The sequence below is a fragment of the Gymnoscopelus braueri genome (genome assembly GCF_963280865.1).
Source record: "Gymnoscopelus braueri genome assembly, chromosome: 5".
Taxonomy (NCBI): Eukaryota; Metazoa; Chordata; class Actinopteri; order Myctophiformes; family Myctophidae; genus Gymnoscopelus; species Gymnoscopelus braueri.
This window is the reverse complement of record NC_137606.1, coordinates 44273051-44286114: the sequence shown is the minus strand read 5'-3', so window position 1 is coordinate 44286114 and position 13064 is coordinate 44273051. Positions and strand designations below refer to the sequence as shown.

The following is a 13064-nucleotide window of genomic DNA, read 5'->3' as shown; positions in this document are numbered from 1 at the left end:
CCTCCCGTCTATTTGTTTCCAATCAAAACACTCCCATCACCTGTCCATTTGCTACCAATGAAATCGCTACCCTCCTGTCCATTTCTTTTTGCCATGTTATACATTGTCAGAATTATCTTTGTCAGAATTTAGCTTTTGTGTTTGTTCATGTGCTAAAAGACTGACTTTGAGAGTTTTTTCATCATACAATGGAAGTCAATGAGACGCTACTTTTGGATTATACATTTCTATTCAACTGCTCAATATGTCACTAATGGGACTAGTTGTATCGTGACAAGGTAAGAACACAACCCCATACCTTTACCAAAGTGTCCCTGCACTTTAAAGGAATACCTTCGGTAGGACACCTCAACGGACACCCGGTGAACACTCGGTGAGGTATTCCTTTAACTCTGCATGTGTGATAGAGTACTATACTTTACATCCTAGCAATGTGACACATACAGTCAAAGGTCATGTTTCACTCAAGTCTTGTTGATGCAGTAGAGACGTTATCCTCGTAATGTGAATTGGTCGCAAGTCTTTTGGCCAGGCCTCGTTGAAGACACTGAAACGCTGAATCTGCAGTGGTTGGATGTGTTCTCTCCACTCTGCCATTGAGAAATGTTGACACCAACTGGTCAATAAAGTTATTTTATTTTAAGATTTGACACTACAGTACATGCGCCACCATCTATGATGTCATTTGAACATCTTTGCAATTACTTCCCTCCTTTGGGAAAGGGAGACAACGTACATAAAGCCCGCGGATTGTAGCTTTTAACATCAATTGTCAATTGACCTGATGTAGAGCCAGACTGTCTATGTTTTTATTGGTCAGTTATTATTTGTTGTCAACACAATTAGGCAATCAATACCTCTTTCCTTGTAACCTTTAGACTCTCATAAATGACCTATCTATATGCAAATGAGCTCAAATCCCTCCACCCCTGCATAAATCATGTGTCATTTGTCATTAAAAATCTGTTTTAGAGCAGAGCAACTGTACCTTGTTGATCTGAACCCAGAATTGTTCTTTTTTTATGTGCCACGTGCCTGGAACAAACTACCAGAAAACTGCAGGTCTGCTGCAATTCTCACTTATTTTAAATCAAAGCTGACCTCACGCCCGCGAGCACACATACACACATTCATAGGCCAGGCCTTGTCTTGACCTGTTTTTCGTCAGGAAAAAAAAAAAGATCAGGGTGCCACACTGCCACCAGGGGGCAGGCTGACACCACAAGTGGTGACCTCTCACCTGCGTCCTCTCTCTTCCCAAAATGTAACTTGTAGTAGTACCTCCAATGTAAAGATTGAACTGCAATCAACCATTGCGTCAAGAAAGATTGTGTTCAAACCTGAGGAATGCCAAACCCCAAGGGGTCAATTTTAATTAAATTATTAAACCTTTCCCATCCACGGTGCAGTGTCAACCTTTTCCATGAATTCACTTACCAATGCTATACCCTTATGTAATGGTCATAGTGAAGATGTAAATAACACGACCAGCCAATAATTTGGCATAATGTGCATGTTTATGTGTCTGCTTTCGGAGTCTCTTGAATTTCAATAACATCATTATCTAACATTCTTTGGCAGCCATCATCAGTGGTTTTCACAGGTTTTGTGCCAAGGCACACCAAAGGGGAATAGAAAATCTCAACGCACACCTTGCATTCATATCCGTGCAAAATAGCCTCTATAACACATATCACTCTTATCACTCTGTAAATGTTTATTTTTATTCACTAATGCCAAATAAAAAGGTTAAACACTTAAACCCTATTTCATTTTAAATAGCTAAAATAGCTGAGCTACAAGCTTACAACGCATCGTATCCTGAAACGTGAGACATTTGTTTTGTTGTTTAGTGAAAGCAAAATGCATTTGTTTAAAAAGGCCCTCTCTGTACGTGCCTCTATCTTGTTTCTCTCAGTCAGTGAATCAGGACCCAACGTTAACATTTATGTCTGGGGTAACGTTTTTCAAGCCAAGGACCCCCTAGAGAGATGAAGCAGCCTCCCCCCACCCACTACATTTGAAATTATGTTGCAGATTAAACTTTTTCATAGATTTCATAGACTTGTTTGACAGCACTATTATCAATGTGGTGTAAATTAATGTTTTATTTTGTTTGTTGATCTTTTTTGTTAGTGTATTAACCACTTAAACCCTCAATACTTACTCAACTTGACCTCTGTACTCTTTTTTTCCCTCTCCGCCAAACCTCTCCAAAAATAGCAGATCTACAAGTTGTGTGCTTGTAGATCTGCTAATTTTGGCTAATGTTTCCCTCAGAATAGGGATGCTAGGGTTATAGGGGTTAATGTAAAAACAAATCCAAATCCAATCACACAAATTATTTTTTTGCTGTTTATTTTGTAATGATATTTGATGCCACTATATATGCCTAGGCATTGGAAACAAGTCCACAAGGACTTTTATGAACGGACCTGTTAGACAAAGTATTTTAAATGTAACTGTGCTGTTTTACATTTTTGCCTAATAAAATATTCAATCAATCAAAAAACAAAGATTTTGGCGGCCCCCCTATAGTAACTCTGAGGACCCCCTGTTGAAGACCCATGAGTTATGTAATCTGTTGGTCTATGACCTAACACTCAATGCAAAATGCAATACCCCACGTCTTCAAACCATTAGAGCAGTGCAGGTCTGGAGCGTGTGTGTGTGTGTGTGTGTGTGCGTGTGTGTGTGTGTGTGTGTGTGTGCTGCTGTTCCCTACAGTTACCGTCCCAGAGAGGAATGACACTCAGCCATTAGTGAGTGTAAGTGAACACCCAGTGACTCGCCCGCTTGTCTGTCTCAACAACACAGGCCTATTTAAATAATTAACTCAAGGCGATGGCGAGAACTCGCACCCACATACGTACCGTAGGCAGAGCGGGGGGGACATTACATCATCCTCTTCTGGTCATCATCCCTCCACACCACCTCAGCCTGAGAGTGTGGTTACTGTTCCTCAAAAGCATTATTGCGTTTTTCTTCTTTCAGTGCATCCATGCATACAGTAGTGCAATTCCTGTCAGGATCTGTCATTGTTTAGTTTTTTTGTTAAACCAAAGTGAATGAACTGGGTCGTCCTCATGTTAAAGTAATGAACTTAAAAATAAACATCTATAGAAAGTGCATCACGTTTACCCCCCCCCTTTTTGTTTTTTATTGCTATTGATTGATTGATTGATTGATTGAATATTTTATTGGGCAAAACATGTAAAACAGCACAGTTACATTTAAAATACTTTGTCTAACAGGTCCGTTCATAAAAGTCCTTGCGGACTTGTTTCCAAATAATATAAAATAAATTGTATTTGTTCATGTGGTTTGATTAACCACATGAACCCTAGCATCCCTATTATGGGGCAAGCATTTGGTGAAAATATCAGATCTACAACCACACAACACAACACATCACAATGCAACTTGTTGTGAGCTTGAAGATCTGCTATTTTTCGACAAAGAGATTTGGTGTGTAGAGGGGAAAAAGGAGTGGGCCTAGAGTAGTAGACCCCTGGGGGACTCCGATCAATGAAGAACATAGGGATCAAGTAAGCAGCCTTGTGAACCAAGCCATGTGGCCCATAGGTCAGGAGAGCCTATCTCCTGTTTCAATTAGGTTCAAGTGGTCAATTAGAAAGAGACTGTCCGGCTTGTCGACCGTCTATACGAACACAATTGGCCCATGTTCGGAGGAGGGAAGCCTGGAGGGGAGAGTGATATTTGTCACTGCACGTACTCCTTACGGGCTGGGAGCGGAGCCTGTCAGCAGGGAGTGTTGGACGGGAGGAGCAGGACGGAGGCTCTATCTATGTCCTCCTGATGGGGGCTCCTCACTATTTTACCCATTAACACCTTTACCGCCGGGCCCGTAGTTCTACGGGCCGTTAAATCCAACGGTTAAGCGCCGAGCCCGTAGTCCTACGGGCTGCGGTCTTTTCGCGCATGCGCGGTCCGGGTGCACTTTCGGAATTTTTTTGATCCACTTCCGTTTCCGGTTTGATGACAGGAAATAGAATTATTTGGGATCCGGTTTCGACGATCACGCCCGCTCCCATTCTACAGACGAAACTGAAACTCAATTCTCTTCCTGTAGTTTTTTCTCCTCGCATTTCACTGTTTAACGTAATCCGCTCTAACTACAGTCATGGAAGTCCGTTTGACATGCGGTCTTCACTGGGAGATACAGGGAGATCTCGCGGACGTAAACAGACCGTTCACGGCTCAATCTTAAGGATTTTAACAAGATCTATGGCGACATGAAAAAAACAAAAAAACAACAAAAACACCTTGGCAGGTGAGTACATTATTATGAGATTAACCTCTGGCGGTGGATGTGTTAAGACCTGAGGCCGATTCTAAATCAACATTTTTCAAACACTTTCAAGAATGAACACTTGGTTAATAAACTGCTTACAGTAAACCCTTTATACTTTGTTGACCCCAGGAGTCTGTACTTGGTCCCCTCCTTTGTTCCCTCTACACCAAATAAATCTTGTTCCCAAAAATAGCCAATACACAAGCTCTATCGGCTATTTTTGGCGAATGTTCACTTATTTTCTCTAAATGTTCAACCATTATAACATGCCCAGAATAGGGATACTAGGGTTCATGTGGTTATGCCGCTTGCATCGATACATATACACAGGACAGGTATGTCAGTTTGACATACCTGTGTATTGAATCCCATCAGAGCCTTCTTCCTATGCCTCTCCTATTCTGTCTCCATCTCAGTGCTTCTCCTGTCTATCTCAATAAAGATAAAACACAAATGGGAGAAAGGTCAGTCCATTTTTCTCTAAAAGAAAAGAACCCTATAAAGGAATTGCAGAGCATTCAGACACTTGACGATGATCAGTGGGTAAATATCGATGCTGTATATTCATTTATGTATTCAAAGGGGGTCCCCAGGGGGTCCCCAGCAAAAGTAGTTAACGTAGCGTCACAATTATTTTAACCACTTTATCCATGTATATGTTGGCTATTCAAAAATAGCAGATCTACAAGCTCACAGTGTGTCACCTTGTGCCGCGCTGTCAAAAAAGCATGAATCTTCTCTTCTAATTTAAACCTTTTCAGATGGGGGGGGGGGGGGGGTCCGCGACCAAATACATATCAATTTGGGGGTCCTTGACACAAAACAGTTTGAGCACCGCTGATCTAGAGAGTGGTCTCAGGTACCACAGTCCCTATAGCGGGACGTGGTGCAGGGCGTTGGATCATATCATGCCTTGAATGTATCAGCTGTACCTGTGTATCAGTGACCGGCGACTTACACAGTCTGAATGACGTCCAAACTGAGCATCATAACAATAGAGCATCCATCCAGCATGTAAGAACACACCTATCAGATAAGAATGAAATGAACGCACAGAGAGGAGGGAAAGGGAAGAGAGAGGAGACGAAAAGCACGGGACGTTAAGGGAGCGGATGAGAGAGGGATTAAAACAGAGAAAGAGATGAGGGAGGGGAGGAGAGGGAAGGGGAAGGGAGGGGAGGGGTGCACAAGATGAGAGAGTTCAAGAGGTGAAAGGGAGAGGCAGAGAGATGAGTAAAAACAGGGGCCATTTTTAACAGTGGAGTAAATGGAAGTGAGAATAGAAGTGATACAATTGGAGAGAGAATAAAAGGAGCATGCATGCGTGCGCGGGTGCGTCTGCGTGTGTGTATATGAGAGAGAGAGAGAGAGAGAGAGAGAGAGAGAGAGAGAGAGAGAGAGAGAGAGAGAATTCAAACAGAGGCTACTGTTATGAATAATTGATCATGTGGTTCCTGATAGTGTCGTGTTGGCATCGCTCACCCCGCCACTATGTCACAGCATCCACGTGTGTGTGTGTGTGTGTGTGTGTGTGTGTGTGTGTGTGTGTGTGTGTGTGTGTGTGTGTGTGTGTGTGTGTGTGTGTGTGTGTGTGTGTGTGTGTGAGAGACAGCTGGGCAGGGTGTAATGTTCAGCTTGCTCTCTGCTCTGTTTGCCAGCAGGGGTATTTACTTAATTAAACAGACATATCACACACACACACACACACACACACACACACACACACACACACACACACACACACACACACACACACACACACACACACACACACACACACACACACACACACACACACACACACACACACACACACACACACACACACACTCGTAAATGAATGCCCTACTTGATCATACTATCGTCACACAAGAGAATCAAAAGTAGCAGATCCACAAGCTCAAAACGTGGCGCTAAGCGTGCCGCAAAATGTGGCGCGAAGCGTGACGCAAAATGTGACGCAAAGCGACATGTTTTGAGCTTGTGGATCTGCTACTTTTGCTGTTTTCTTTTTATTTGAATCCTGAAAAGTAACAATTTTGGACATATGAGGTTTCCACCCGACAGAGACGATATTACTAAGGATTAGGGTTGGGAAGCTCTGGTGTCATCCTTTATGTATAAAGTCACACACAGGACATCATTCAGACCCTTCTTTCTTTGTCTATTCTGTTGTGTTTTCCCATTTATTTTTGGACAGTAACAACTTGTCTTTGTTCTGTTCTGTGGGTGTTTTCTCAGTCAGACACAGAAGGAACTGTTCCTGTCTGGGGAATTGTTTATTCCTGCCTGTGTGTTTATTTGTGAGTCTGCATCTATTGTTATCAAGTCTAGACCCACTGATCCAATGGACTAGTATACAACACTTTACAGTATATTTAACTTTTAACAGTCACTGGTCAGCTTTTTAACTTGCACTATAGCTGTGTTGAGCGAGTGTTAACTTATTTTCTCAAAATAATCTTTTTGGATTAAAAAAAGTTAAATAAAATTAACATCCAAGACAGGATCCATATGAAGGCTATTATTAACGGCAACACTTTTGTTAGCAACACTAAACGTTTTAGCAGATTAGTCTGAACTTAATAACGTTTTTTATTTATTTATCTCATACCTCTTTCGAGTGCCTTGCATTTTCTTCATATTTGTATTGGAACTCTCTGATCCCTTCCGAGAGGTATTACTCCCCCATAGCACTTTTTGCATTGTTGTTATGGTCACTCCACATTTCTATTCTGTACCCTTTGTTTGTTAATGATAATTCCACAGTGTGTACTAGGGTAGCCTTATACAGGATTGTATGTATTTATTTTTTCACCTCAGGAAATGTGTTATAATAATGTCAGTATTTTTTAAGTGCAGAGTGCATTATGTCATGTGAAAACAACACACAGTCTCTTTTTAGGGGGTGTGTTTCGATGAAGGACACACCTGTAAAGGAAGTGACATCACGTTGCCATGAGCAACAGGAAAGGTTGTTGGGGGCTGGACAGTGAGGTGTGTGTGACAGAGAGAGAGAGAGGGAGAGCTTGCCTGTTTTCCTAAATGTTGGAATAGTTGGGACATTTTGGCAAGTGAAATATCGTATGGATATCTGATGGACCCCTGCTGGATCCTGGAACAATGCTGGAGGCAGAACTTAATTCTTGTGTTGTTCCTTCATTAGATAGTAGAGAGCCTGAAGGGAGCCTGGTGGTAGCACAGTGAAAAGGAATAACGTTTGACAGAGGGAATGCGGAATGTGCTTTCATACCCAGGTTGCCAGTACTATTCACAGTACACAGGACCCCCTGTGGTCTGGGCTTATTGACCTGGACTGTCAGACACTGCTGGGAATTGGATATTTTTTTCAGTGATGTCGGAAGTTGTACTTGTGATTTATTGGACGGTATGCCGTGGCAGAGAGAATGACCTACGACAACAGCCTTGACTGGGAATCGAACCTGTGACTTTGATAATACTGTACATGATAGAGCGTGATATCTCTATTTATCTCACAGAACCACCAGAGTATTGTACCTTTTTGTGTGTTGGAGGTTGTAGTGCAGTGTAGTGTAGTGTAGTGTGTATGAACGGTGCAGATAGCCGTGAAGATGTACAGGCGTCGGGACTATGTGGAGCTCTATGAGAAGGACCAGGCTAAATGGGCTCTGCTACGAAACGTCAACACGGTGGTCAAACAATCCACACTGCTGCCGGTAGGACGTGTGTGTGTGTGTGTGTGTGTGTGTGTGTGTGTGTGTGTGTGTGTGTGTGTGTGTGTGTGTGTGTGTGTGTGTGTGTGTGTGTGTGTGTGTGTGTGTGTGTGTGTGTGTGTGTGTGTGTGTGTGTGAATCATGCATTATAACATTGTTGCTGTCGGGCAGAAACCTCTTATCTCCATATTCTAACTTTTTTTGTAAATTAACGCCCTACTTGATCATACTACAGCGTCACACAAAAGCATCAAAAGTACCAGATCCACAAGCGACTCTTGTAGATATGTAGGTATGTTTGCATTTGAATCTTGAAAAGTAACAGTTTTGGACATATGAGGTTTCCACCCGACAGAGTCGATAATTGTACGTCTGAATACAGTGCGTGTGACTGTGTGTGTGTGTGTGTGTGACTGTGTGTGCTTGCGTGTGTGTGTGTATGAATCATAATTGCATGTCTGTGAGTTGTGAATCCGTGCATGTGTATAGTATACACAAAACTGAAGCAGACTTAATGTGTGTGTGTGTGATGTTTTATCTAATTGATGATAATTGTATGGGTGAAACCTACATTTGGATTAACGGAAACCAATGGAAGGATAGCAATACAAACATCTGTGTGTGTGTGTGTGTGTGTGTGTGTGTGTGTGTGTGTGTGTGTGTGTGTGTGTGTGTGTGTGTGTGTGTGTGTGTGTGTGTGTGTGTGTGTGTGTGTGTGTGTGTGTGTGTGTGTGTGTGTGTGTGTGTGTTGCCATGCACCACAATTATGCACCTATACCCGCTCCAACAAAACTGCTCAGATGAGCACCTTTTGAGTTAATCACACTGCAGAAAAGATGAAATGTATCATTATGTTTGCGCTCCAAATATTCACTGAAACAAAGACACACACACATTATGCATGACTGTTGCTGAGAAAAATTACCTATAATAAAAATACCTAAAATATATGATGGAACAGAGTGTGACCTGGGCCCATTCCACTTTCCAGTAGCATTCTTATTATGCACTGTGTGAAAGAGTCATACATTACAAGGATGTGTTTAACCACTTAACCCATTAAAATCGGGAAAGCATCTGTGTGTCATTTTAGATTTTGCCTATATATATAGCTACATATGTTTTTCAGAAAACTATATTTAGAACAGTGGTTTAGAACAGTGGTAATCAAAAATAGCAGATCTACAAGCACACAATGTGTCGCAATGTGACTCGTTGTGAGCTTGTAGATCTTCTATGTTTGGCGAATGTTCCCCCCAGAATAGGCATGCTGGGGTTCAAGTGGCTAAATGGCCACGGTACCTTTCGCTTTACTTTTTAAAAATAAATGAAGCAAATAGTTGTAGAGGCAGCAAATGAATGGCTGATTCGATTTACAATTGAGGCATTTAGCAGACTTTCTTATCCAGAACAACTTACAAGTAAGTGCAAGGTTGGAATAAGCAGAGTAAGCATGAACTCTAGTCAATAAACAAGGTGAATTAATCACATAAATGGAGTGCAATGGAGTGCAGAACAGTGAGAACAGTTTCTTTGAGGAACGTATCCCCAAAGAAACTAGTATACGAGGTAAACAATGAACATAGCATCTGTGTAAATAACATGCCATCTAAATCACATTCTTAACATTTATGGTCAAGAAAACGTGACAAAAAAACATGTGACCAAGATAATGTCTGCATAGTAGACTAGCAATCTTCAACTGAAAGCAAGAAGGGGTACAGGGAGAGCGAAGTGCTAGGGGGTGAGGTGGAGTCTTTCAGACGTTGAGTGAGTAGTTCTGACTGCAATGGGAAGTATATTCCACAGTTTGTGAGCCAGGAGGCAGAAGAGTCTAGGATGTGTGGAACGTTGTCCAGGGTGCTTTAGGGAAGGCTCGTCTACAGCATTCCTGTGTTAGCTTACAGCAGCTGATCTAAGCGAGTAGGAAGGGTTGTAAGGTTTGGATCATGCCTCGAAAGGTATGGGGGTGCCATGATGCCTTTGTCGGCCAAAATCTGTGTTTTGTTCTGGGTGCGGGCAGCAACCGGGAGCCAATGAAGGTAGCGGAAAAGGGGGAGACGTGAAGATTTTGTCTGGTTGAAGACCAGGCATGCTTTCTCTTTACATGTGATTCTGAATCTGGTGGCAATTTTCTGACATTCACTGAAATGCTGAGATTGTGTGTTCTGACTGTGATTTCATTTGTATCATCGATATTGTACTTATTCAGTGTATTTATTTGGCCTCCGATTCTGTTGATATGTTTTTGATACATTTTTGATTCACTTTGCCTTCCACACACATGCATGCACACACACACACACACACACACACACACACACACACACACACACACACACACACACACACACACACACACACACACACACACACACACACACACACACACACACACACACACACACACGCGCGCGCGCGCGCGCACACAGTCACACACACATCTAACCATGTACATGAATCTTGGGTTTTTGACCAGTGCAGTCGGCAATCCAGGCATGATGGTTCTGCTTCCTGTTGTTTGACGAGTCCCTCTACCATTCTAGTAATGTTCTGTCATGTTTCTGACCTCAGGTGTGGCTGTGAGTCTGTGACTGAATATGATTTGCTTCTGTTTCCAGGGGGACTATGTCTGGTTGGACCTGAAGACGGGTCGGGAGTTTGTGGTCCCGATCGGCGCAGTGGTCAAACTCTGTGACTCCGGACAGATCCAGGTGGTGGATGACGAAACCAATGTAAGTCCTGAAACAGTCTTCACAAGTTTGGACCCACAGTCAGTCCGTGTTATCATATATTGAAGAAACGCTATTCTGGGCATGTGATAACAGGAGAACATTCGGTGAAAATAGCAGATCGACATGCTCGCTTTTCACAGCAAAAAAAAGGAGGAGGAAAGTACCAACCCCTTACAATCCGTAATGTCTATTTCATCTGGTCTGTGTTCCTACATTCCCCATGATGCATTTTGCGGACAAGGACCTGTATGGGACCTTCATATGGTCTATGGCCACATCAACGTGATTCATATTTTCTTAAACTTAACCACTTAAACCCGGTCGCAGCACAATTTACGGTACACTAATTTGACATAATAAGCCGTTATTACAAATAATGTGTTTCTTATTAGCAATGATGTTTTTTTATTAGAAATAAACTAACGTTGTTATACCCTTATTTTCCACTATTATCCCTTAATTATGTTCTAATTAGAAATTGAATGAAACGTACCAAAAGGTGTTATTAGAAATGGTGTTCTCTGCTATTAGACAGAAACAAACACAGTTATACTTTAATTATGGAACACAATTCCTAGAGGCTAACAAAGCCTAATAAGACCTAACAAAGCCTAATAAGACCTAACAAAGCCTAATAAGAACCCCGCAACTACTAACTACACAATGTGATGTTAGTCTACTGTAAGGGTTTCGTTAGAACAAATGTGTTCTTTATTAGGCCTTTATTTAATGTTATTTCCACTTACTTCAAGTTACTTTACATATAATTACAACAGAACTGTACCGTAAATTGTACATCAGCCATTCCGTGCTAACTTCATGACACATTATATTCTTCCTACCTTTTTTGCTTAATACAAATTATTATGTTGTTATTAGGAACAAATTACCTCTCATTACTACAGAACTGTACCGTAAGTTGTACACCAGCTATTCCGTGCTAACGTCTTGACACATTATACTTCTGCCTACCTTTTTGCTTAATAAAAATTATTATGTTGTTATTAGGACCAAATTACTTCTCATTACTACAGAACTGTACCGTAAATTGTACATCAGCCATTCCGGGCTAACTTCATGACACATTATACTTCTGCTTACCTTTTTGCTTAATAAAAAATATTATGCTGTTATTAGGAACAAATTACTTCTCATTACTACAGAACTGTACCGTAAATTGTACATCAGCCATTCCGGGCTAACTTCATGACACATTATACTTCTGCCTACCTTTTTACTTAACAAAAATTATTATGTTGTTATTAGGAACAAATTACTTCTCATTACTACAGAACTGTACCGTAAATTGTACACCAGCCAGTCCATGCTAACGTCATGAAAGGAGAATGCATGCTCGTTATATATCAATATTCGCTGATTATTTGTCTAATTTCTGACAAACTGTAGGCCTACTTCCAAATAACTTACCTGCTCCAGAAATGTTATGGAAGCCCATTGCACATGAATGCTATACTGCTCACTATTACATATTATAAAACATGAGGCACATTAACTTAGGCTACTTTCTCAATACATTTGGCTAGGTGAAGATAAAATAGCCTAAACACACCCTTGGCTGGTTGCTGTATAGATCATAACATCAACTCGGAAAGCTTAATACATTGAAACAATTGCTGCAGCTTATTATTTTATTTTCACTCACTGCAAAATAAGCCATTTTGACAATGAAATCCAGTATTATGGACACATTTCTTTTAAGCACTTTAGGGGGGAAAAAATTAAGGACACTAAAACAAACCTTGACAATTAACAATAATACATTTCTCTGACAAACGTTGAATAAAATACATAAAACAAGTGTCCGAAAGTCTTTATATTCCAAAACGATCCCGGTGTTGCTTCTCACACTGGACGTTAGCTCAGCTAGCATGAGAGGCTAACAACAGTGTAACTCGAGACGCCTGCTTACTACAGTAACGTTAAAACCAGGACTCGTCTTGACTCCAAACAGGATAAATATTAAACACTATCAATACAGATGAGTAAACTCATTCATCACTTATGCACTAAGTGGTACGATTGTCACGTAATGCTCCCGTTTAAATACACTATGTGAGTCCTTCAGACACACACACCAAAACCTCTCCCTCTAAAATTGGCTAAGCACGCACACATCCCAGGACGTCCCGCCCCCCAACCAATCATTGGAAAAGTGATGGACCGTCATAAAGACCAATCAGTCAACAAGTTAGATAGTCCCTACGGAACCTCTCCCTCCGCTGTATAGCTCCGAGATGAGGTTCCTCGTTTCTCGGTGCCGTTTTAGCAGGACATTGTCGCACATTTTCCACTTTACAT

At 41.5% G+C, this 13064-nt stretch overlaps 1 protein-coding gene across 1 annotated transcript in view; it reads left to right on the top strand.

The window, feature by feature from the left end:
* Positions 1-7897: 7897 nt before the first annotated feature.
* myo7aa (myosin VIIAa) overlaps positions 7898-13064 on the top strand; it is a 69960-nt gene continuing 64793 nt past the window's right edge. The window contains exons 1-2 of the mRNA XM_080429464.1: positions 7898-8013; positions 10632-10745. Coding sequence (XP_080285590.1) covers positions 7909-8013; positions 10632-10745 — 219 coding nt within the window. The 5' untranslated portion in view covers positions 7898-7908. The remainder of the gene's footprint in view (positions 8014-10631; positions 10746-13064) is intronic.